The following is a 26,618-nucleotide window of genomic DNA, read 5'->3' as shown; positions in this document are numbered from 1 at the left end:
TGTTAATGATATTGTTCGATAAATTCTGCATTCTCTCACCTTTCTTTCTTACGGGCATAAATACGGATCTTTTCCAGTCAGTTGGCCAGGTAGCTGTCTTCCAGATTTCCTGGCATAGACAAATGAGTACTTTCAGCACTGCATTCTTTTGTTGAAACATCTCAATTGATAGTTCATCAATTCCTGGAACCTTATTTTTCTCCAGTGCCTCAGTGCAGCTTGGACTTCTTCCTTCAGAGTGTCGTTGGTTCTTGATCATATGCTACCTCCAGAAATGGTTGAACATCAACCAATTCTTTTTGATACAGTGATCCTATGTATTCCTTCCGTCATCTTTTGATGTTTCCTGAGCCATTCAGAATCTTGCCTATAGAATCCTTCAATATTGCAATCCGAGGCTTGAATTTTTTCTTCAGCTCTTTCAGCTTGAGAAATGTTGAGTGCGTTTTTCTGTTCCAGGTTTTTAACTCCAGGTCTTTGCACATTTCATTATAATACTCTACTTTCTCTTCTCGAGCTGCCCTTTCAAATCTTCTGTTCATTTCTTTTGGGTAATCTTTTCTTCCGTTTGCTTTAGCTACTCTACATTCCAGAGCAAGTTCCAGAGTCTCTTCAAACATCCATTTTGGTCTTTTCTTTCTTTCTTGTCTTTTTAAAGACCTCTTGCTCTCTTCGTGTATGATGTCCTTGATAGCATCCCACATCTTTTCTGGTCTTCTGTCATTAGCATTCAGTGTGTCAAATCTGTTCTTGAGATGGTCTCTGTATTCAGGTGGGATATACTCAAGGTTGTACTTTGGCTCTCATGAACTTGTTTTAATTTTCTTCAGCTTCAGCTTGAACTGGCATTTGAGCAAATGAAGGTCTGTTCCACAGTCAGCCTCTGGCCTCGTTCTGACTGATATTGAGCTTCTCATCAGTTCTTTCCACAGATGTACTTGATTTGACTCCTGAATATTCCATCTGGTGAAGTCCACATGTATAAAACCAAAACCAAACCTGTTGCATCAAGTTGATTCCGATTCATAGCCACCTTGTAGGACAGTAGAACTGCCCCATAGGGTTTCTAAGGAGAAGCTGGTGGAATCAAACTGCCAGTGTTTTGGTTAGCAGCCAAGCTCTTAACCACTACACCACCAGGGCTCTTCCATGTGTATCATTGCCTTTTATGCCGCTGAAAAAAAGGTATTTCCAGTAAATAGGTTGTTGGTCTCGAAAAGTTCTATCATGCAATCTCCAGTGTCGTTTCTATCACCAAGGCCATATTTTGCAACTACTGATGGTTCTTCTTTGTTTCCAACTTGCATTCCAGCTATCAATTATTCAGGTGATTATCAATGCATCTTGATTACATGTTTGATCCATTTCAGACTGTAGAAGTTGGTAAAAATGTCCAAGTTCTTCATCTTTGGCTTTAGTGGTTGGTGTGTAAATTTGAATAATAGTCGTATGACCTGGTCTTCCTTGTAGGCATATGGATAGTATCCTATCAGTGATAGAGTTGAACTTCAGGATAGATCTTGAAATTTTTTTTTGACAATGAATGCTACCCTCTTCCTTTCTAATTTGTCATTCCCAGCATAGTAGACCATATGATTGTCTGATTCAAAATGGCCAATACCAGTCCATTTCAGCTCCCTAACACCTCAGATTTCTGTCTTCAAGGGTTCCATTTCATTTTTGACAACTTCCAATTTTTCCTAGATTCATACTTCGTACATTCCACATTCCAATTATTAATGAATGTCCGCAGCTGTTTATCCTCATTTTAGGTGCTGCCACATCAGTAAATGAAGGTCTCCAAAGCTTTACTCCATCCACGTGATGAAGGTTGACTCTACTTTGAGGAGACAGCTCTTGCCCAGTTGTATTTTGTGTGCTTTCCAACTTGAGTGGCTCATCTTTCAGCACTGTATTTGACAGTGTTCTGCTGCTATTCATAGATTTTCACTGGCCATTTTTTTTTTTTAAAGAAGTAGATCACCAGATCCTTCTTCCTAGCCTGCTTTAGTGTGGAATCTCCACTGAAACTTGTCTACCATGAGTGACCCTGCTGTTATATTTGTAATATTGGTGGCACAGCTTCCAGCATCACAGCAAAATACCAGCTACCACAGTATGACAGAGTGACAGACAAGTAGTAGATTATTGGCCCAGCTGTAGCAATTTATCTTAAAAGCCTCAACATCCTTTAATATTTCAACCAGAAATTAAAGATGAATTGATTTATGTCTTTAGTTCAAAACTATATCAATCCAAATGGATGACATATGAGTGCATAAATATTGGTAAGGTTTTATCTTTGACATCATCTGTTCCAAATGTTGCTATTATATTTAGAGCCCTTGATGTGTATTTCATCATTCCTGTAAGACCTTGATAGATCCTTACACTTTGGAGCTTGGATGAAAGAAAAATATAAATTACATTAGAATGAATTAAGAAAAGAGTTCCATTTTGGTATCCTCCCAAGTGGAGAGATTTATGAAAGCATCCCTCACCAAGAGAAAGGACTTCTTTCCTTCTCTGTTTCAACTCCACCATCACTTTCACCACCACAGTTTCACAGGACTTCTTACTTTATTTATCACCAAGGTCCATAATTAACATATGGTTCATGTTATTGATTTCTCAGGTTTCAAAGTAAAATAAATTGAGCTTTCTTCCACGTTTAGAATATACAGTTTTTTTAAGGAACTCTAAACAAAGACATGCATTATTTGTAAGTTAGAGAGCAGCTGCCAGAAAACAGAAAATTAGGAATGGAGTCATGGGTGAAATAATGGAGATACTGTTCAGAGGTAACCCTTTGTACCGCAGGAAATTTTCCTTAGAAAAGAGACAGCTGAGTTTGCTTGTAAATTTTGCTAGAAACAGGCCTGATTTAGTAACATTTAGTGCTGGTTAGGAGGCTGAAGACAGCACTTTGAGCATTGGATATCAAGCAAGTACCCTCTTTAATGGTTTTGTATAAAGTCAAAACACTATACTTTCTAAAGATACATGTGTATGGAGAGGCTATTTTTTATTTTAATGAGTAGAATAGTATATATAAGTGCTTATCAGATCTGGGACTAAAGAAGTGCTTTCTAATTGCAAAAACAGTAGACAGTATCACAAAGGAAAAGATTCATAGGGTATAAAAATTTCAAACTTGAAATATTGTAAATAAAACTAAAAGGTGTAAATGATCATATATTTATAAGATATATGGCAAAGATTTAATATCCTTAACATATAAAAAGCTCTTACAAACCAACTGAAAAGGAAACTACCCTATTTAAATATGGATAAAGAACATGAACAGACACATTCACAAAGAAATACATGTACACAGAATGGCTAGTAGACATGTGGGGAAAACGTTCAGCCTCAAAACTAATCAGAGAAATTCACTTCAGAAATTAGAATGTACCGTGATAGGAGATGATTAAATAAATTGTGAAAATTCCATCTAATAGAAACAGTACTTCTAACAAAGTAATTTTCGGAAATTTAGATATGATCTAAACAGATAGATATAAATATAGTATGATCCTAATTTTTAAATATATTTCAAACACATGTATAGAAAAACTACAAGGAAATACACTGAAATGTTAATAGTGTATATCCATGTGGAAGTATTATGGGTTGTTTATATTTATGGCCTGAAATAGCATGTATGTACTGCCGTTACATTAAGCCATATGAAATTGCCCATGATTGACTATTTTTGTCCAACAAAAATTGTCAGTTTCATATGATTCAACTGAATGCTTTTATAATCCAACAAAATGATGTTTTAATGCCCATTTGAATGGAGAAGTCCCTCTCTATTACAGAACAGTTGAAACTCTTACATCTGAATCTTTTATTTATTTCCCGTATTATAGCCTAACATGAGAATAAATGGCAGGGCATCACTCCTTTTGCTGTCAGGCAGCACAATAGAGATTTTATAAAATAATTAATGTGTATACATTAAAAACATTCCATACATGCTTATTGATGATGATGATGATAAGTGTTGACAAAATGGTAAATGTTGAGAGGCCAGAAAAAAATGATGCTGGAGTTTTTTCTAAGACTTAAGGATATCATTGTTATTATCTCTTTTAATCTTATTGGCATTTTACCACTAGATAATACAACTGGGCTAGGGAGTAATTTCACTTGTTTGTAAATGGAAGTAATTGCTGGTGAGCAGTAAACTTTTAAAATGTGTGTATACAGAATAAAGTTATAAGCCTGCTTTTACTCTAGTAGGCACTGGAATGGGTTTCTTTAACAGTCTCTAGGTTTTTAATATTTTTTTTTACTTGAAATTAACTTTCAGCCTTCTTGTAATAATGACCTCACAACAATTACATTATATATTTGAGCAAAGAATTTTTTAGGAGGTATGTGTTACTCTGCACCTGCTAAAATAGGAAAGTTTCTTTTCAAACCATGGATCGGCCTGTACAGGGAGATTGCTAAAGTAAGATATTTAATTTGAGACTTGAAATGTTAACAGTGATTTTTGTAACATGCACTTGCTCTTATAACAACACGTTTGTATAGAACACCAGTCTCCAGTCGGAAACAACCTACATTTCTCCAAAATTAAAGGGAAGAAAAGCACTTAGAAAATGATGCCAAACTAAGGAAACTTGGATGTATGTTTATTATTTTTTAAGCATTTTTGGAAGCCTTCCTTTGAAGTCTGTTATCTCTTTCCATTGAGGCCCTTTGAACTTAAAAAGATGAAAATATGAGTGATAGTAAATGAAGACTTCTAAGTACACAAAGATAAATACTTGCAGCCTTGGTAGTCAGTCCCCTTGTTGGATTTACAAAACAGGCCTCACCAAACGCATTAAAAATAGTTTTTATCCCAGACTGAATCATTTACACAGAGGCTAAATTGCTATGTTCCAGCCTGTGAGCCCGGAAGCCATCAAGGCAAGTACTCTCAAGGTGGAGGCAGCAAGCAAGCCCTTCAAGATAATCTGAAGTGTAGTTAGGAGAATACCATTTCACTGGGACAGAAACTATTGAACTTCCTCCAGTGAAAATAACAAAGTCCTATCATTTGGTGATTGATGAGCATGTTGTTCAGGGAAATGGACTGGAAAATCATCGCCTTGTCTTTTACTTGCCACGGGAAAGCCATAACAGAGAGATCTCTATTCGTGTTCTGATAAGAGGCCTAAGGAAGCATCAAGAAAGTCTGTGAAGCCTGGAAATGTGTTACACCCAGCTGCCTGCTGGGTTGCCTTTTAAAATACGATTCATAGTTCCCTAGTTCACAAATAGAACATGTGTGGAGCTGGATGGTGTTGACAATCCACCTATTGCAATGTGACATTTGAGCTGAGAGAAAGCTATTTTAATAAGTACAGGTAACCCATAATAAACCTAAAAATATGCATTTCTTAAAAGTATCTATGTAATAAAATTCCATATGTAAAATTCTTTTTCTCCTTTTAACTCACTGCTGTCGAGTTGATTCCAACTCCTAGCGACCCTATAGGACAGAGTAGAACTGCGCCGTAGAGTTTCCAAGGAGTGCCTGGCGGATTCGAACTGCAGACCTTTTGCTTAGCAGCCGTAGCACTTAACCACTATGCCGCCAGCGTTTCCGTTTCTCCTTTTAGCGTTTTTAAATTGGATATTTATACTGTGGGAGAACTTGGGAGCTCAGAAACGTAAGCTGCAACTAAACTCATGAATGAATACAATATTTTAATGGATGAAAAACAGTTTGGGAAGCACCCGTTCCATTAGCACAGCTGGACCAGATCTTCCAAACAGGCCACCAGTGATATGACTCTCCTAGAAGCATGGGTAGCACACCCTCCAGCCTTCCACCCCGCTGCCAACACACGAACATCACAGACCTCTTGTTGCAGCCATTGGTGGTAGGCAGCAGAGCTGCTGGGGAAGCTATGGCATCACACAATTCAAGCTTAGAATTTCACACGCACATCACGTCTTCGACAATATATGCACAATCAATTCAGAGAGATTCAAATTCAGACCATCTAGTTTTCACATACGAGGGACTGTCTGAAGTCGAATTAGATTCCTGTTTGTTAATGTTTCCTCCTTGGTCTTGAACAAAAAGAACCTATTATTTAGTCGGTATGTTCTCAGCACCCTTTGGACTAGAGTGTTTGAATTTTCATAAAAATAATACTTTATCATCAGAAAGCAGATATCCTTGAAGAATATATTGGTACTGCACATTAAGAAGGCGCAGATTGCATTTTATAGCATATTTTAGAAATGTGCTTGTTTAAGGGATTAGCTCACCCTTTGAATGACTTCTCTCTTGTTTTGCTTTTTGATGTATTAAATATTTATTTCTTCTGCTTCCGTGACTTCTTCCTTTGTGTTTCTTTTCCAGGCCTGCATTCAAATTCTGAGTTACAAAAAAATGTTAAACCTTCCTTAAATCAGTAGATCTCTCTCAAATTATATTTACGGAATAGATTCCATCCATTAAAGTTATTCCCAGATCCTGTTCTGGTGGAGGTGGGCATGTGTTTCTTGCCAGATGGAGTTAGGGAACTTAGTTAATTCCATTTGTTGGTGGCAAAATAGACTGCCTGTCTCTCTGTAACTCTTTGAGGCAAAAAAATGACCATCCTGAGACCACCACTCTAACGTTGACTTGGAAAAACCTCCTCGTAAGTTGAAACCCACTTCCTCTTTCTCCCAAGAGTCAACTTGGTAACCCTGTAGTTGATTGCACTCTGTCCCCACCTCCACCCGCACCCCATACCCCAAAACTCTAGAGGTTTTGCCTCCCTTAGACCAAAACCCACACTTTGTTCATTTGCTGAATTCCCTGGTTGCTATGTTCCTTATGTTCTCGGAAACTGGCTATGCCCCCTTCATATTAACTTGTACACTTTAAAACTTTAGACAGGAGAAAAAGTGAATTAAATAGATGCTTGTTTTTATGAGAGTATCCACTACTTCAGAGCACCAAAAGTTCACTACATGCTGTGCACAGCCACAAATTTGAGGAGCCTCTTTGTTGTGCCTTTCTGAAATACCCTTAGGGCTTCCCAAATTTGTTACAAAACTCTTACCAGTGTAATTTTCCCATTACAGCTTTCTGTCTTTTCTCCTCAAACTTTTGAGTCTTACACAAGATCATGGTTAGGTGACTTTTCTGCTGTGACCTTTCTTTCTTTTCTTTTTTTAAATTTTGTGCCTTAATTTATTCCTCTGAGCTGAAATCAGCAGTGCCTAATCTTTAACAGAGCCACCATTTTAAGTGACCACCAGCTGAGTTTGATTCTTGATTACAATTAGAAGGAGAAAGTAGATTCTGCCAGGGTTGGGGCATATTCCCCAATCTTGCAAAACGTTGCAGGCAATTAATGAGCTTCAACTCGAGATTCTTTTGTGTGTGTGCTCGTGTGTGCAAGAAAGGGTGAAAGAGATACCCATGCATAGAATTTTTAAGCTGGGCTAGCTAGAGGCAAGAGATACCCTCTTGGCTCCCAGACCTTCCTGAAAGCTGTCTGCTGAAAACCTCCTTGGAGATGAATCTTGAGTGGCTTTTTTTTTTTTTTTCCCTGAATGATGTTCCCATCCTAGCTTATACCTTAAAAGGCTTTGGAAGAGGAATACTTCTTCTATCCAAAGTACTTTGGAGATTGGAGTCGTGCAGTTTGCCACTGAGGAAAATAAACCAGCATATTTACTCCCAGCAAATGCTACCTCCTTGGTCTGAAGCGGTTTGTAAAGCATTTTCTTCCTGGTTTGTGCGCACCACATTGTTTCGGCTCTTCTCATCACTGACCAGCTGGCTTGTTGGTGAATAGAACTGTGGGCCCCTCGCCATGTTTCATGTGAGGTCTTGGCTGGGTGGCAAACAGGCAGCCTGTAGCCAGTGTCAGCAATTCAGGAGGAATTGGCACAGCAGTGTCCCCATTAATTTCTGCTTGTCACATACTGTCATGCAAGTTACACCAGAGAGGAAATGACCGTTAAAAAAAAAAAAAGGTACCCTTGTGGCACTGGGTCCCCTCCAGACGTTCCCTGAGGTTAAACAAGTGGATACAATTAGCTCTACACAGACAGCTGCGGGGAAGGGAAAGCCTAGAAGTGGGCCCCACGGCAATGTGTCTTTCCTGTTAGCAAGGAGTGTCAGCTATCAACATCTGCCATATTTTAACCCTTCAAAGGGACCGGTAAATTAAGGGGAGCTATTATCCCACGCTCTGCTGATCATTATCAATCATAATGCCTTAGGAAATTACCACAGTACTGCTGCCTTGGTGGCAGGTTTTGTCCTTTGGGGATGGTTTTTATGTTTTTGCTGGGAGCAGAGAAGTCAGCGGGGGAGGGAGGTGGCGAAGAGGGTGGGGGGAAACTGGCTCTTTAATCATTGGTAATTTACTGCCACAGATCCTGGCAGGGAAGGGGACTAGAGCTGCAATAAACATCTCTTCAGTTCCAACTGAAGAAGTTAAAATTGGTGGGCTCCAGAGGGCTTCCATTTCCAAAGAGATCTATCTTGCTGACTGACTTTGTCAACCCGCCTTCACCAAGAGCTATGGCAGCTTTTAGGGAGTACAAACAACAGCTTTGGGAAATGAGAACCAGTTTTAGAGGAGAAAGGCGATCCAACATGAGAAAAGAAACTCTAAAATAAATAGAGGCTTCCAAAAACTGTTGTTTTATTTTTTAAAGATTGGAATGATTAAACTGCTGTTATCCAAATAGAGTTCTTGATTAACCTTTGTAAGCACATACTGTGCTTTGGGGTGGATTTGTCCAGTGAAAATCTCATTGCTAGCACAGGATAGATGAATGAGATGATTCCATGTGAAATTATGTTTGTTGAAATTTATTTTGAACTAATCATTAGTTTTGAATTAATCATTACAACTGTTTAGAGAAAAAAGGAATTGTTTCTTAACCTGTTTTCTCCAACAAGTATTGGGGTTCGTGTTTGTGTACTTGGAACTTTCTCTCCTGAAAAGGTACCATTTAGCTTGGGGACATGAGCACTTCTTTATCAGACAGGAGTTCTTCTGGAAAACAATCAGAAACAATGTGTATAGAGATATGAGCTGATGTTTACCTGTATGATTGCACCAAGGACAGAGCATTGGAGGAAATAATCTTACCTGGGTTTTGCTGAGTTATTCTCAGCTATTGAAGAAGATCCAGGCACCATTTAAAATAAGTAAGGGATGGAACCTCCCATTGGTATAATTAAGGAGAAGTAGCACCGTATTATATTTTATATGGATTTCATCTCTTTCTGATATGAAAGAAGGTGGCATGTTCACCAAAGAGATGGGCAGTACTCTCAGTGATGAATAGTAAGACTGTTCCAGTCCTACGACGTCATCTAGTATGAGATCTTCATTTTATAGATTAGAAATTAGAAATTCAGGGGGTTAAGGAACTTGTCTAAGATCTCACAATGAAGTAGAGGCAGAACTTACCTCCTGGTTCACCTTCCCAGGTGAGCTGTTTACATTATTCTATGGGCTAACTCAGTGGATACTACAATAGGAGCCATTGCCAATCTCAGCAGCAGCAAAGGGACTCCCCATTGACAGCAGGTGGTAGAAAGGAACCAGTAATAAGGGGTAGAGATGATTTCTTCAGTAGCCACCACAGTGTTGTCAGACTGTATATTTGAGGCTTCAGTTTTAGTTGGCCCCATTAGAGCAAGAGATACCAATTTCAAAAGATGACCTTCTTGTCCAATTTTAAGTATTTCTAATGATACATAAAAGTGTTTAATTTTCATGTGAAAATAATACCTAGATTTGGAGAAATTTACCCTTTCAGGTATTTATAGTCTTTCGAATAGCAGCTCACAAAAGAGAATCAGTAAAGTATCCATAAACGTGGACCCACATGAATATGTGCTAAGCCTCTAATTGTGGGGTCTCTTCTTGTCTTACGCATGGGTAGACTACATGTGACTTTGCTCTTCCCCAAGTTATTGATCGCTGATATTAGGAAATAATCAATAATTGACTTCTATCTGAACATAGGTGAACATTGAGGCATATAGTTTAATAAGTTAATAAATAAGTGTCACGATCTGGTGTTCAGAAGTGAATTTATTCACCATAACGTAGATTTTTAGTTCAGCTAAATATGAAACATACAGAAATTAAATAAATCATACTTACTGTTAAAATGGCATTGTTTTCTCAGAATTTTTTGCTAGGCCTGATTTCAGGACCTGTCAGGCTTTACTTTGAAGCACATACCTAAAGATCGTATAGGCTCCAGAGGAATACTAGATGATTAGAAACAGGAATAGCAGAGAAAACACCGATTTCATGAACAACGATGAGCCAATTAGACAAAAAACATTGGCTTGAACTTCATGGGAAGGCACCGAATCATTACTAACTCCTGTGGTATTCAGAATAATAACATCAATCACAATGAACTGCTTCGGTAGTCATGTGTCCATGATATGTAATTCCATAAAAATCCTCTTAGTTTTGGCGTTAATTAATAGTGACTATATTTTATAAAATGGCCTGTTTCATTGAAAACACTTGTGTCTAAATATGTCAACCAAGAACTTGAAGATCTTCCGTAACGTTCATTAAAGTTAATAATTGCTGAGTTCTCATGGGAAAAAGTAGTTTCTCATTTTAAGTCCTGAAGTTTCGACAGGATTTGGTATAGCATTTCATTTCACTTCTAGTCCTAATGACTCATTGCATTCTTTTCCCCAGAACTTATCCCCTGTTTACCCTCCGAGTTCTCTCTCATGTAGACACAAGCCTGGTGAATCAATAAACACGACTATTTTCACAAACAGTTGAGAAGTTCAGCTTCTTCAGTGCTATTGGAAGACATCGGCTATTCTACAAGTTTAAAGAAAATTCACGTTTCTGTATATTAACATCTTGATTGGATTTGGCTTTTTAAAAAGATTAAATTCGGAAGGATGCTTCTCCAGGCTGAGCCAGGGATACTCACATGCAGTTGGGAACTAGCAGTGCCCTCATCCTACAGATGGAGGCAGCTGGATAAATAGCTAATTAATGACTTGCCCAAGTTCACACAAGTAAAGAGCCGGGAGCTAGATTTGAGACTCTTGCCTAATCCATTAGAACTGTTTTCATCTAAATCACCATAGTAGAATTAAATATAATTTATATCTTTGTTGATGGTATTTAGCAAGTCCTATTTACATAAATATTTTAGCATTTCCATGCCCTCTGGGCCATATAAGATCATTTATTTTTATAATTTTTGTTATTATAAGCCTCTGAGTATACAAAACAAATTCAGAAATGAAATAAAAAGAGATAAATTTAATTTTCTTATTGGTGTCAATGATAGGGTTTGGAATTAAAAGCTTTTTATTAGATATTATCCGTTCATTATATATTGTTTCATTCAACATCTCTAAAATTATATTCCCCATTAAGGAGAACATATCCTTATTTCTGCAGATTTAGTTTAAAACTACCGAAGGCAACACGCAGTGTGTTTTTCAAAGAGCCTTGTTTCTTTAAGACTTCAATCATGTAAAAAGTTAACAGAGCTGCTTATGTGTTGACTCCTTTAATGATATTTCCTCACAGATCTGCAGTCACCTGTTCGTAACTGCTGTTGTCCTGTTGTTGCCTCTGAAAAAAGTCCACATGAGGAGTCTCTGGTTACGTCCTCTTCCCTACAAAGAAAAGACCCTGCCTTAAAAAAAAAAAAAAAAATTCTGGGAGCATGACACTTACACCAACTTTAACTCAGTTGTAAATTAGACCCAACTTAGCACAAGAAAAAATTTTGTCCTGAACGCCCCTTTTCTCGTTAAAATATTAGCAATAATCTAGCATTTAAAATAGGAGATTCGTCATCACCTTAAGACTTTTTAGCAGTTTTCCCTGTTGACTTGGTATTTCCCGCTTTTAATTTATTTTAGGACAGATGATTATGAGAGACTACAGAAAATAGACATTTAGTGTGTTGAAGGAATTATTGTATTACATTGTTCCTCCAAGCAGTTCAAAAACCACTCCTAGAAATTCTTTAGCATTCTGTAGATACTAGAATTTGTGTTGACTTCCATTGTTCAAAAAAAAAAAAACAATAGAAAGGCCTCTGTCATGGAATGAATTGTGTCTCCCAAAAATTTGTGTCAACTTAGGCCATGATTCCCAGTATTCTGTGGTTATCCTCCATTTTGTGATTGTAATTTTTTGTTAAAGAGGATTAGGGTAGCATTGTAACACCCTTACCCAGGTTACATCCCTGATCCAGTGTAAAGGAAGTTTCCCTGGGGTGTCGCCTGCACCACCTTTTATCTCTCAAGAGATAAAAAGGAAAGAGAAGCAAGCAGAGTGGGGGGACCTCACACCACCAGGAAAGCAGTGCCTGGAGCAGAGCATGTCCTTTGTACCCCCGGCCCCTGCACAGAGAAGCTCCCAGTCCAGGGGAAGATTGATGAGAAGGCCAACAGAGAGAGAAAGCCTTCCCCTGAAGCTGACACCCTGAATTTGGACTTCTAGCGCTACAAATCGACTCGAGGGCACTGGGTGCTGGGAGCCTGCTTTACTGTGAGGAAATAAACTTTTCTTTGTTAAAGCCATCCACTTGTGGTGTTTCTGTTATAGCAACACTTAGATGACCAAGACAGCCTCCTAGGCTGTAACTTCTACTATCAACATTTGTGATGACCTATCAAATACAACACCCCATCATGTGCAGCCATCTCCCTTCTGTTCTTGGATTCTTGTGTGTTGCTGTGATGCTAAACAGGTTTCAGCAGAGCTTCCAGACTAAGACAGACCAGGAAGACAGGGTTGGCGATGTACTCCTGAAAATCAGCCAATGAAAACTCTATGGATCACAACAATCTGTCCACAAGTGAGCATGGGGATGGCATGGGGCGAGGCACCTTTTTGTTCTGTTGTGCATGGAGTTGCCAGCAGTTGGGGACCAACTCCACGGCAGCTAACATCAGCAACAACGTAGAAAATATATTTCATGTTTGGTTAGCTAGTAATCCACGTTTTGCTTCAAAACCTAGAAATGGTTTTAATAAGCCGTTAAAAATGTTATCATCGAATCTTTTTTATACTTCACTTACACTGCGTAAATTTTTATATTTTGAGAGCTGGATTAAGCCAAACCAGGGCTTGTAAAGAATGCATATAAAGAAAACAAAAATCCTCACAACTGGACCAATAAGCAACATGATGATAGATGGAGAAAAGATTGAAATTGTCAAGGATTTCATTTTATTTGGATCCACAATCAACATCCAGGGAAGCAGCAGTCAAATCAAAAGACATAGTGCATTGAGCAAATCTGCTGCAAAACACCTCTTTAAAGTGTTAAAAAAAAAAAGCAAAGAATGTCACCTTGAAGACTAGGGTGCACCTGACCCAAGCCATGGTATTTTCATTCGCCTCGTATGTATGCGAAAGCTGGACAATGAATAAGGAAGACCAAGGAGGGTTGACGCCTTTAAATTGTGGTGTTGGAGAATATTGAATATACCATGGACTGCCAAAAGAACAAGCAAATCTGTCTTCTTGGAAGAATTACAGCCAGAATGCTCCTTAGAGGCAAAGATGGCGAGACTACATCTCACATACTTTGGACATGTTGTCAGGAGGGATCAGTCCCTGGAGAAGGACATCATGCTTGGTAAAGTAGAGGGTCAGCAAAAAAGAGGAAGACCCTAAACAAGATGGATTGGCACAGTGGCTGCAACAGTGGGCTTAAGCATAACAAGGATTGTGAGAATGGCTCAGGACCGGGCAGTGTTTCATTCTGTCGTACATAGGGTCCCTGTGAGTGGGAACCGACTCGATGGCACCTAACGACGACAGCAACGACAGGGCTTGTAAAAAGCGATTAGAATACACTTGAAATTCACACTGCAAATTTAACAAGACAGATTTTTAAAGCTAATATTCTAGTTGTTGCATCGGGTGCCAAAAGATGACTGAGGTGTTGAAAAAAGCTTACTTTGCACAATGTGACATAAATCCATCTCTTTGTTTTAACTTTGTCTTATATTGAACAATAGGGGACTACTGTATGATTCAGATTTACATTTTAAAAATATCACATAGTCAACACTATGGAGAAAAGATTAAGATTCCTAAATCCAAAGACAGGGAGCTATCTGTGTTGGAACACCATGGCAGTAATCTAGGCAAGAGGTATTGGGGACTTGACAGGGGCTATGGAGATGTGATTTGAGAGGTGAACTGGGAAATACAATCACAAGGACCGGGTGACTCATTGGCTATGTGGTCAGAAGGAGAGAAGGAATCTTGAATGTCAGTCAGACTTCTGGACTGATCATTTGGGTAGATGATGGTACCATTATTCAAGATAAGGAATACAGATTGAAGAACAGTTTTTGACAGGGGTGAAGAAACTGTGTTATTTTGGGACATTATTATGGGACATTTTCTGGAATAGTCTAGAAAACATAAGCAAAAAGCATTGAGATTTGCATGCCTGGAACTCGAAAGAGCAGTCCCAGCTGTGATTATGACTTTGGACGTCTCAGAATATGACTAAATGTTGAAGCTATGAATGCGTGAGGCGAGGAGGTATAGGCAGAATTTAGGATTTAGGATGCTTGGGAGAGGTGTTATTGCAGAGGGAAGGAGACAAGGAACTCAAACAAATGGTATATGTTTGTGGTAGCCGATGTGGACAACAGAAAACAGAGGCTACCAGAGACTCATAGAAGATGGTTTTAAAACCCAGATGAAATTGGAGACTGTGATATGTAACTATGCCAGTTTTCATGTGATAATTTTCTCTCAACAATCTATTTGTAGGAGTAGGGATGGGCAGGTGGTCCTCAAGGTCAGGTCTTAGAGAGCCTGTGTAAGGAGAAATGGAAAAGGACTTTGTGCTGCCTGGAAAGAGAGCAATCCAAGAAGTTCACTGGAGGTTTTAGATGGGCCAGAAAAAGAACTGAAGGCAAGAGAGCCATGTTTGAGAGAACAGCCAATTCAAGAAGGTACAGAACCCTGCATGGGGGTGGGGGGTGCAGAGACATTCTTCAACCATACAGCACTTACTGCATAAATGTACCTATATCTGAATAATTAGGACTTAAGAGTTTCCTAGCCATGGTGATACTCACCCTTCCCTGATTTTGTGCCTATTTTAGTGTTAACCTTCTAGATTCTTCTTTCTAAGAAAGTCATTAGATTCTTAACCCAGTTCTCATTTTTCCCACGGTGAATAGTTCCATTTGGCCTAAAGATCCCCTTTCTTCTTGGCTTCCCTGCTTTCCATGACCACCCAGCCTCTTCTTCCTGTAGATTGAAGACGTTACTAGTGAGAAGCATATGGTCTTCCTGCCCCTGGAGATGCATATGCTGCCTCAACCCTAACAGGCTTCAGCTTAAAAATTCAATCCTTGCAACAACACAAAATAAAAAATGTTACGGAGCTGCCTCTTCTGAGTCCCCATAAACAGCTGTGCATGCAGCTTTACCCGAGACAGATAATATGCACAGATGTGCTTATGGGGAGAAGGGACGAGCACTCTCAGTGTGTTGTTTTCAGCTTCTCATCACTGCAAGGATTTCTTTTCATTTTCAAGGAAGAGGTACACCGTGGTAAGCAGTGTTTTATGACCTGTAATAAAAACCCTTGTAAAGACCATTTTTTGACCAAATGAAGCTAAGAGTTCTTTTCAGAGTCCTCATTTGCTCCTCTCCCCCTCTCTGTATTGGAATGCACACAGTTGAGCATTAATGGAGAACATGAGGAAATAATGTCACAAATTCTAGTTCTCATTTGTTAAGCTGGGAAAGCAACCAAAATTAATTATGTAAGAAAGTTCATTAGCAATGTTTTTCCCTCTTCAGCTGTAGCTTCTGAATATATATGGTCATTAAGTAAAGATTTATATTGCATTTTTATAGTATACAGTTATCATCCCATAAAGGCATCCATAGAACAGTTTGAGGGAACCTTAACAGAGCCCCACTGAAAAATCAGCCAGAGTTCATACATAGGTAAAAAAAAAACTTAAAACCATCTTAGTAAGTTGGATTATTTACCAAAAAAGAGACGTATAAAACATTCAGTGAATAATAACAGATGCTTTCTAAGGACTCTTTCAGACCTAAAATCTTTACACTTTCAAATTAAGAACAAGGAATATAAAACTTGATTTAATTAAAATAATAAATATTTTAAAAATTGTATCCTCAAATATGTGCACAGTTGTGTTTGTTAGTCTTAATAAAGGATGTTAGGGGAGGCCAGAGGCTGTCTTTTGTACAAACTGGAGAAAACTAAGTAGATCTAAACTTACAGAGTTGTCAGATGTCATTGCTAGTGGTGGGTACCAGAGACACTTCTTGATTTAGAGGCATCACTTCTGTGCCTTTCATCCAAGTTGAGATGCTCACATAGTTTCTAGTCCTCACGACCAGTCTGCAAGAAAGTGTTGTTCCATTTTACAGACGAGGAAACGGAGGCTAGATGCTAAAAAAGGTTAAATAACAGGCTCATGGTCACCTAATGTGTGAACTGGAGCTATAGCAGAGCCCTGAAAAGATGGTCCATTAAAGTTGACCTGTGAAAACAAACATTGACATATTGCATCTGTTTCTTGAATTGCATCTTCTCTTGCTTTCTCTGACATTCTAGTTCAGACCCTTACTGTTTTAACCCTCGTACATTGTTTTCCATCCGTTCTATATGGTAAAACCATCAGCAATGACCAAGCCATTCTTTTACACGTTTTTGTTACTTCTCTGTTGACTGTTGTTGTGTGCCGTCAAGTCAGTTTTTGACTCATAATGACCCCGTGTAATAGATGAGAACTGCCCTGTAGGGTTTCCTTAGGCTGTGATCCTTACAGAAGCAGATTGCTAAATCCTTCCTGTGGAGCCAGTGTGTGAGTTCGAACCACCAACCTTTAGGTTAGCAGTCAAGCACTTAACTATTGAACCAGGGCTCTTCCCCATTGACTTCAAGACATTATAAACTTCCAGCAAAGCAGTAAAGTCTTTGCAGTGTGGTCCCGCTTGCCAGTGTGCCCTCTCCAGGATCCTGCCTTTTTGGGCTGTTGCTGGTCTCCCAACATCCAAGCACTTGACCTTCTCTAAGCTTCTTCTAGTGTTTTCTTCCATATCAGATGCTTCCTTACCCTAAACCTAAAATCAGCCCACTTCCAAGGTCAGCTTAGATGCCACCTCCTCCTCTATGCCTCCTCAGTGCCTGTAACACCTGTGCCATTTGTGGTTCTTGCCATGTACTGACTTGAAGTGTGTAGGTATGCATTTATATTTTCTCTCCCTGTTAGACTAGGACCCCCCTTGGGCTCCCTCTTCTAGTATTTCTGTGTAACAGGTTGCCTTACACATAGGGGCTTCTTCTATCTTTTGAATAATTGATAGCAATTCTTTATGCATGTTGTTGTTGTTAGGTGCCATAGGTCCCTACGTACAACAGAACGAAACACTGCCCAGTCCTGCGCCATCCTCACAATCCTCGTTATGCTTGAGCCCATTGTTGTAGCCACTGTGTCAATCCGTCTTATTGAGGGTCTTCTTTTTTGCTGACCCTCTACTTTACCAAGCATGATATCCTTCTCCAGGGACTGATCCCTCCTGACAGCATGCCCAAAGTATGTGAGACGTAGTCTCGCCATCTTTGCTTCTAAGAGCATTCCAGTTGCACTTCTTCCAAGACAGATTTGTTTGTTCTTCCAGCAGTCCATGGTATATTCAACATTCTTTGCCAGCACGATTCAAAGGCACCAATTCCTCTTCCGTCTTCCTTATTCATTGTCTAACTTTTGCATGCATATGAGGTGACTGAAAACACCATGGCTTGGGCCAGGTGCACCCTAGCCTTCAAGGTGACATCTTTGCATTTTAACACTTTAAAGAGGTCTTTTGCAGCAGATTTGCCTAATGCAACATGTTGTTTGATTTCTTGACTGCCGCTTCCATGGCTGTTGATTGTGGATCCAAGTAAAATGAGATCCTTGACAACTTCAACCTTTTGTCCATTTATTGTGATGTTGCTTATTGGTCCAGTTGTGAGGATTTTTGTTTTCTTCATGCATAGTAAGTTATAATATATAAAGTACTTCAATATATATTCTCTTACTTAAACCTCACCTAACCTCTTTTTTCAGGTTATTTCCGTTTTACAGATGTGGAAACCAAAATCCACAGAGGTTGCAAGTGACCAGAATCAGATTGTGTATCTATATGTTAACTCCAAATCTAGTGCTCTTTTAATTCATACTGCTCTCAAAAATAGAAATTTACTAAGCACATGTGAAGGTGGCTCTCTTAGGTTATATATTTCCAAAAGGAACTTCTTTTGTCTTTTGTACCTCCACTTGGCAAGCATTTAATAAGTTCTTAGTGGATAACCAATAAACCACAATGCTGGATCATGGCCTTTTCACTAAAGAAAGACTCAGGAATTAATTAGTGAGAATGCACTATATAATTCCTGTGCACAGAGCCGAGAGCAAAAATCATTATGCTGCATCTTAATGCATAGCTATAAACTATTGAGTGATTCATTAAATCAAGTAAAATCAACAGATTTCTCATATAAGGCAATTTGCAGGACTCTGTGGAGAATATAAAGATGCACCACGTTCCCTTTCCTCAAGGAATTTACTGTCTAGCTTAATAGCACTTGACAGTTTGAAAAATACTTTTATTATCTTTCTTCTCTCCATAGGGGCAGAGCAGGATTTATATGAGTTTTACCAATGAAAAACGAAGTCTCAGAAAGGTTGGGACTTGCCCAGTCAGTTGACTATAGTGGCTAAGATGAAACGGAACTTAGTCAATAGCACTGGGTTAAGAGACCACACTTCGGGAAACGCTGACGTGATTTTGTGAAATTAGTAATATTAGGTGACTTACCCAGCAATCTAATTCGCACCCAAATGATGACTCAAGAAAAAAAATGATGCGATGCTTCCTCTTCGGGATGAGAGGATACGTTACTTGTTCGGAGTCATACTACTAGCTGTGGTACAGTATGCTAAAATCCATGTCTCTTCATTCACTGAGCATAATTGCTAAAAGAATGCTGAGTAGAGGCAGTAAAATAAAAAGGAAATGTTCTTGATTGTTTTTAATCCCATGCTTTAGTGTTCATCATAGGACCGGGTATATTATATTTCTCAGGTAGTGAACCAAAGAACTTACCACACCCATGAAGATGTTTTAATGATTACTAAGTATGAGCCTCTTTGCTCCCTTCCCCTTACTCCTAACCTGGAGTTTTATCACCTGCTACCGTATTCCTCCCTGGAAGGAGTCAGTGAGTTCTTTTTTGAGCTAACAGCTTTTGTAGGTTTTATGGCCATATCCATTTATATAGTTTGGGCTTCACTTCTCTGTGAAAAGCCATTGAACATTTATTGACACCTGTTAATAAAATGTGCTGTGAGTCCAATTATATTTGGGGGAGGAATGATTAAAAGCAGACCCTGCTCTCAGAAGATGGGGATGGTAGGCTGTGAGTGAATAGAGATAGAGAAAGTCCACAGTGTTTGGAGGCAAGGGTGGAGAGCTAGAGGGCAGCTTTGTATGAAGGTGTTCAAGCAGGAGAGTGACTTGATAGGTCAGACTTGCGTGTTAAAAAGATCAGGCTGGCCAGAGAGTAAAAGATGGATTTGAGAAATGAGATTAATGGGGAAAATGATCAGTACAGTACACATGAGAAAGGAAGAGGACTATACCCATTGCAGTGGGGGCCTTGAAGATGTAGGAACTATACAAAAAAAAAAAAAGACAAAACTTTAGTGAGGGACCCAGAAGAAGACTTAAATGAATGGAGAACCACACCGTGTTCCGAGAAGGAAAGACTCAGTATTGTAAAGGTATCCATTCTCCCCAAATTATAAATTTTAGAAATCAGTAAAAATACTAAAGGGCCTTTTTGGGGCGGAGATGAAAACTCAGTAAAACTCAGTCCTGAAGAATAACATGAGAATATCCAGGAATGTTTTCTGAAGAATAGAAAGAAGAAAGTTGTCCTACCAGATAATAAAATTTGTTCTAAACCTTTAGTAATTAAAGGAGAGAGGTGCTCCAAATAGATCCAAACTGAGGCAGAAGAGTAAAAGTCCAGAATCGAGTTAAAACATTGTAGAAGCCAATAGAAGTGGCATTTAAAATTAGTGGATTATTTAATGTTGTTGCTGCGGTTGTTAGGTGCCATCGAGTTGGTTTCTACTCACAGTTGCCCTATGTACAACAGACCAAACGCTGCCTGGTCCTGTGCCATCCTCACAGTCGTGGTTACGCGTGAGTACATTATTGCATCCACTGTGTCAGTCCATCTCTTCCAGGGTCTTCCTCTTTTTCGCTGAGCCTTTACCAAGCCTGATGTCCTTCTCCAGGGACTGCTTCCTCCTGATAACATGTCCAAAGTGCGTAAGACAAAGTCTTGCCATCCTTGCTTCTAAGGATCATTCTGGTTGTACTTCTTGCAAAACAGATTTGTTCATTCTTCTGGCAGTCCATGGTGTATATTTAGTATTTTTCACCAACACTATAATTCAATTATTTCTTCAGTCTTCTTTATTCATTATCCAGCTTTCACATACATATGAGACCATTGTAAACACTGTGGTTGATTATTTAATGAATGCTTAGAAATGTGTAACTAAAGTATGAAAATAAAAATAGGTTAGTACACAGCCGTTAAAAATTGAGCAGTAGATCTATATTTATTGATATATACCTTATTATGTGAAATGCCATTACAAAACAGTGTACACTAGCACTCCATTTATAAAACATAGAACAACTGTCTTATGAGTTTTTATGTATTGAAAAATAATGGAAGGATACGCCAATATGTTAGTTGTGGTTATCCATGTATGGATTAATTGTGGGTGGTATTTTTTTCCTTATGTTCTGATTTTTTTTTCTAGCAGTGAACATGTGTTACATTTGTAAATTGAAACATAGACAACGCTTCTCCTTTGGAGGAAGTGAAGAGGAGGGAGGGGTCCAGTGTGAAATGCCATAGCAAAGTTAAGTTAGAAATGGAATGCCCCATTGCTGTGGCAGGCAGGTGGTTGTTGGTAACCGTGCAAAGGCTGCCGCATCTCCATTTGATGCAGTAGTGTGAAGTGGATGAGAAGTGAGAAATGTCTACTGCTCTCTAAAGACTATTGATGCAAAAGGACAGCAGGTTGGTGCTTGAGTTTGCTTATTGGTTAAGGAACAGTAGAGACACAAGGAGGAGCCCTGGCGAAGCGGTGAGTTAACCACCTGACTGCTAACCAAAAGGTTGGCAGTTTGAACGCACCAGCAGCTCCGAGGGAGAAAGATGTGGCAGTCTGCTTCCATAAAGATTATAGCCTTGTTAAGCACAAAGAAAGTTAACAGGCCTACTCATCAAAGGAAAAAAAACATAAAGACTCAGTAAAATAAAACCTGTAATAATGAAAGAAATGAAAAGAAAATCCACGAACAAAAGGAACTCAGCACAGGAAAGTAAGAACAAAGAAAACATCAGCACCACACAAAAAAGAAGAAAAAAAGCACAATATGACAGCAATAAACTCATACATATCAATAATCACACAGAATATTAATGGCTTAAATGCCCCCGTTAAAGAGACAGAGTGGCAGAATGGATTAAAAAAAAACACGGACTTACTAAAATGCTGTCTATAAGAGACACACCTTAGACACAATGACAAAAATATTAAAAATCACAGGATGGAAAAAAATATATGAAGCAAACAGTAACCAAAAAAGAGCAGGAGTGGCAATACTAATCTCAGATAAAATGGACTTTAAGACAAAAACCCACCATAAATGACAAGGAAGGCCATTATATAATGATTAAAGGGACAATCCACCAAGAAGACATAACCTTAATAAATATCTATGCACCCAACAACAGGGCTCTAAAATACACAAAAAAAAAACTCTAACAGCACTGAAAAGAGAAATTGACAGTTCTACAATAATAGTAGGAGATTTCAACACACGACTCTCAGTAAAGGACAGAACATCTAGAAAGAAACTCAGCAAAGATACAGAAGATCTAAAGGCCACGATCAGCTAACTTGACCTCATAGACATACATAGAACACTCCACCCAACAACAGCAAAGCATACGTTCTTTTCCAACGCACAAGGAAAACCTTCCAGAACAGATCACATTTTAGGCCACAAAGCAATCTTCAATAAAGTCCAAAACATTGAAATAATACAAAGCATTCTCTCTGATCACAGTGCTATAAAATTAGAAATCAATAACAAGAGGAGCAAGAGAACAAAAAACAAATGCATGGAAACTGAATAATGCCTTGCTTGAAAACAACTGGGTAATAGAAGAAGTCAGAGAGGGAATCAGAAAATTCCTAGAATCAAATGAGAATGAAAACATATCATACCAAAACCTTTGGGATACTGCAAAGGCAATGCTCAGAGGTCAATTTATACCAATAAACACACACATCAAAAAAGACGAATGGGCCAAAATCAAAACGTTAGCCCTACAGCTTGAACAAATAGAGAACAGCAAAAGAACCCCATAGGCACCAGAAGAGAGGAAATAATGAAGATTAGAGCAGAAATAAATGAAATAGCGAACAGAAAAGCAATAGAAAGAATCGAGACCAAAAGTTAGTTGATTGAAAAGATCAACAAAATTGACAAACCGTTGGTCAAACTGACAAAAGAAAGAGGAAGCAAATAACCCAAACAAGAAATGAGATGGGGGACATGACAATAGACGCAGCTGAAGTTAAAAGAATCATAACAATACCATGAAAAAGTGCTTTCCAAAAAGTTTGAGAAATTAGAGGAAATGGACAAATTTCTAGAAACACACTACCTTCCTAACACAAGCTGAGATAAAAATCTGAACAGACCCATAACAAGAGAAGAGATTGAAAAGGTAATTCCAAAAAAAAAAAAAAACTCCCAGCAACAAAAAATAAAAAAGCCTTGGCCAGGACGGCTTCACTGGAGTATTCTAACAAACATTCTGAGAAAAGCTCATGCCAGTACTACTCAAAATATTTCAGAACATAGAAAAGGAAGGAATACTCCAGAATTCATTCTGTGAAGCCAGTGTAACCCTGATACCAAAGCCAAGCAAAGACACAACAAAAATAGGAAATTACAAACCAGGATCCCTCATGAATATACATGCAAAAATTCTCAACAAAATCCTAGCCAATTTCTGCATCATATCAAAAAAATAATACACCATGACCAAGTGGGATTCATATCAGCTATGCAGGGATAGTTCAACATTAGAAAACCAATCATCATAATTGTTGTTGTTGTTGTTAGGTGCCGTCGAGTTTGTTCCGACTCATAGCGACCCCATGCACAACAGAAGGAAACACTGCCGGTCCTGCACCATCCTTACAATCATTGTTATGCTTGAGCTCATTGTTGCAGCCACCATGTCAATCTACCTCAGTGAGGGTCTTTCCCTTTTCTGCTGACCCTGTACTCTGCCAAGCCCAATGTCCTTTTCCAGGGACTGATCCCTCCTGACAACATGTCCAAAGTATGTAAGACGACATTTCGCCATCCTTGCCTCTAAGGAGCATCCTGGCTGCACTTCTTCCAAGACAGGTTTGTTCATTCTTTTGGCAGTCCATGGTATATTGTATATTCTTTGCCAACACCACAATTCAAAAACTTCAACTCTTCTTTGGTCTTCCTTATTCATTGTCCAGCTTTCACATGCATATGATGTGATTGAAAATACCATGGCTTGCGTCAGGCACACCTTACTCTTCAGGGTGACATCTTTGCTCTTCAACACTTTGAAGAGGTCCTTCGCAGCAGATTTACCCAATGCAATGCGTCTTTTGATTTCTTGATTGCTGCTTCCATGGCCGTTGATTGTGGATCCAAGTAAAATGAAATCCATGACAACTTCAATCTTTTCTCCATTTATCATGATGTTGCTCATTGGTCCAGTTGTGAGGATTTTTGTTTTCTTTATGTTGAGGTGCAATCCATACTGAAGGCTGTGGTCTTTGATCTTCTTTAATAAGTGCTTCAGGTCCTCTTCACTTTCAGCAAGCAAGGTTGTGTCATCTGCATAACTTGGTTGTTAATGAGTCTTCCTCCAGTCCTGATACCCCCTTCTTCTTCATATAATCCAGCTTCTCGGACTATTTGTTCAGCATACAGATTAAATAGGTATGGTGAAAGAAAACAACCCTGACGCACACCTTTCCTGACTTAAACCAATCAGAATCCCCTTGTTCTGTCCGAACAACTGCCTCTTGATCTGTGTAAAGTTTCCTCATGAGCACAATTAAGTGTTCTGGGGTTCCCATTCTTCGCAATGTTATCCAAAGTTTGTAATGATCCACACAGTCCAATGCCTTTGCATAGTCAACAAAACACAGGTAAACATCCTTCTGGTATTCTCTGCTTTCAGCCAGGATCCATCTGACATCAGCAATGATATCGCTGGTTCCACGTCCTCTTCTGAAACCGGCCTGAATTTCTGGCAGTTCCCTGTCGATATGCTGCTGCAGCCGCTTTTGAATGATCTTCAGCAAAATTTTGCTTGCATGTGATATTAATGATATTGTTCTACAATTTCCACATTCGGTTGGATCACCTTTCTTGGGAATAGGCATAAATATGGATCTCTTCGAGGCAATTGGCCAGGAAGCTGTCTTCCATATTTCCTGGCATAGACGAGTGAGCACCTCCAGCACTGAATCCGTTTGTTGAAACATCTCAATTGATATTCCATCAATTCCTGGAGCCTTGTTTTTCACCGATGCCTTCAGAGCAGCTTGGACTTCTTCCTTCAGTACCATCAGTTCCTGATCATATGCCACCTCTGGAAATGGTTGAATATCAACTGATTCTTTTTTTTTTTTTATAATGATTCTGTATATTCCTTCTATCTTCTTTTGATGCTTCCTGCATCGTTTAATATTTTCCCCATAGAATCCTTCACTGTTGCAACTCGAGGCTTGAATTTTTTCTTCAGTTCTTTCAGCTTAAGAAACACCTAGTGTGTTCTTCCCTTTTGGTTTTCCATCTCCAGCTCTTTGCACATGTCATTATAATACTTTACTTTGTCTTCTCAAGAGGCCCTTTGAAATCTTCTGTTCAGTTTTTACTTCAATTCTTCCTTTTGCTTTAGCTGCTTGATGCTCAAGAGCAAGTTTCAGAGTCTCCTTTGACATCCATCCTGATCTTTTCTTTCTTTCCTGTCTTTTCAGTGACCTCTTGCTTTCTTCATAGATGATGTCCTTGATGTCATTCCACAACTCGTCTGGTCTATGGTCACTAGTGTTCAATGCATCAAATCTATTCTTGAGATGGTCTCTAAATTCAGGTGGGATATACTCAAGGTCATATTTAATACACCACATAAATAGAACAAAAGAAGATAATCACATGATCATCTCAACTGATGCAAAAAAGGCATTCGATAAAGTTCAACACCCATTCCTGTTTAAAAAGGAAAAAAAATCAGTAACAGGAATAAAAGGGAAAATCCTCGACATAATAAAGGGCATCTATACAAAATCAACAACCAACGTCATTCTCAACAAATCAGCAACCAACATCATTCTCAACAGAGAGAGGCTGAAAGCATTTCTCCTGGGAACAGGAACAAGACAAGGCTGCCCTTTGTTACCTCTCCTATTTAACATTGTACTGGAAGTCCTACCTAGAGAGGTAAGACAAGAAAAAGAAATAAAGGGCATCCACATTGGAAAGGAAGAACTAAAACTGCCCCAGTTCTCAGATTATACAACTCTATACATTAAAAAAAAAAAAAAAAAAACCCAAAGATTCTACAAGAAAAATACTGTAAATAGAAAGATTCAGCAGAGTAGCAGCACATGAGAACAACATACAAAAATCAGTTGGATTCCTATACACCAACAAGGAAAACTTAGAAAAGGAAATCAAGAAAACAATGCCATTCATTATAGCCCCTAAAAAGATAAAGTATTTAGGAATAAATCTAACCAGGGACGTAAAAAACCTATACAAAGAAAACTACAAAATACTGTGGCAAGAAACCAAAAAAGATCTACATAAATGGAAAAACATACCATGCTCATGGATAGGAAGACTCAACATTGTGAAAATGTCAATTCTACCCAAAGCAGTCTACAGATATAATGGAATCCCGATGCAAATACCAACAGCTTTCTTTAACGAGATGGAAAAACTAATCACCAACTTTATGTGGAAAGGAAAGAGGCCCTGGGTAAACAAAGCATTACTAAAGAAGAGCAAAGCAGGAGGCCTCACACTACCTGATCTCAAAACCTGCTATACAGCCACGGTAGTCAGAACAGCCTGGTACAGGTACAACAGCAGACACACAAACCAACGGAACAGAATCCAGAACCCAGATGTAAATCCATTCACCTGTGGTCAGCTGATCTTTAACAAAGGACCAAAGTCCATTAAATGGGAAAGAGACAGTCGTTTTAACAAATAGTGCTGGCAAAACTGGTTGTCCATCTGTAAAAAAAATGAAATAGGACCCATAGCTCACACAATACACAAAAACTCAAAATGTATGTATCAAAGACCTAAGAATAAAACCTAAAATGCGATAAGGATAAAGGACGGGGCACACATTGCAGGCATTACAATCAGTGTCACAAATCAAACTTTCACCTAAAA

General features: G+C 38.8%; 1 protein-coding gene across 3 annotated transcripts in view; it reads left to right on the top strand.

Moving 5' to 3' along the window:
- Nucleotides 1-26,618, top strand: part of CDK6 (cyclin dependent kinase 6) — a 271,790-nt gene that overhangs the window by 98,663 nt on the left and 146,509 nt on the right. For 2 of the 3 annotated variants that reach the window (XM_064289981.1, XM_064289983.1), the window contains exon 3: nt 18,116-18,178. The exons of the other annotated variant lie outside the window; for it this stretch is intronic. In XM_064289981.1, the coding sequence (XP_064146051.1) occupies nt 18,116-18,178 (63 nt within the window). The remainder of the gene's footprint in view (nt 1-18,115; nt 18,179-26,618) is intronic. 3 annotated transcript variants of the gene reach the window in all.

This window comes from Loxodonta africana, chromosome 8, assembly GCF_030014295.1.
Source record: "Loxodonta africana isolate mLoxAfr1 chromosome 8, mLoxAfr1.hap2, whole genome shotgun sequence".
NCBI lineage: Eukaryota > Metazoa > Chordata > Mammalia > Proboscidea > Elephantidae > Loxodonta > Loxodonta africana.
The sequence above is the reverse complement of the archived record's forward strand: the minus strand, read 5'-3'. Positions and strand labels throughout refer to the sequence as shown.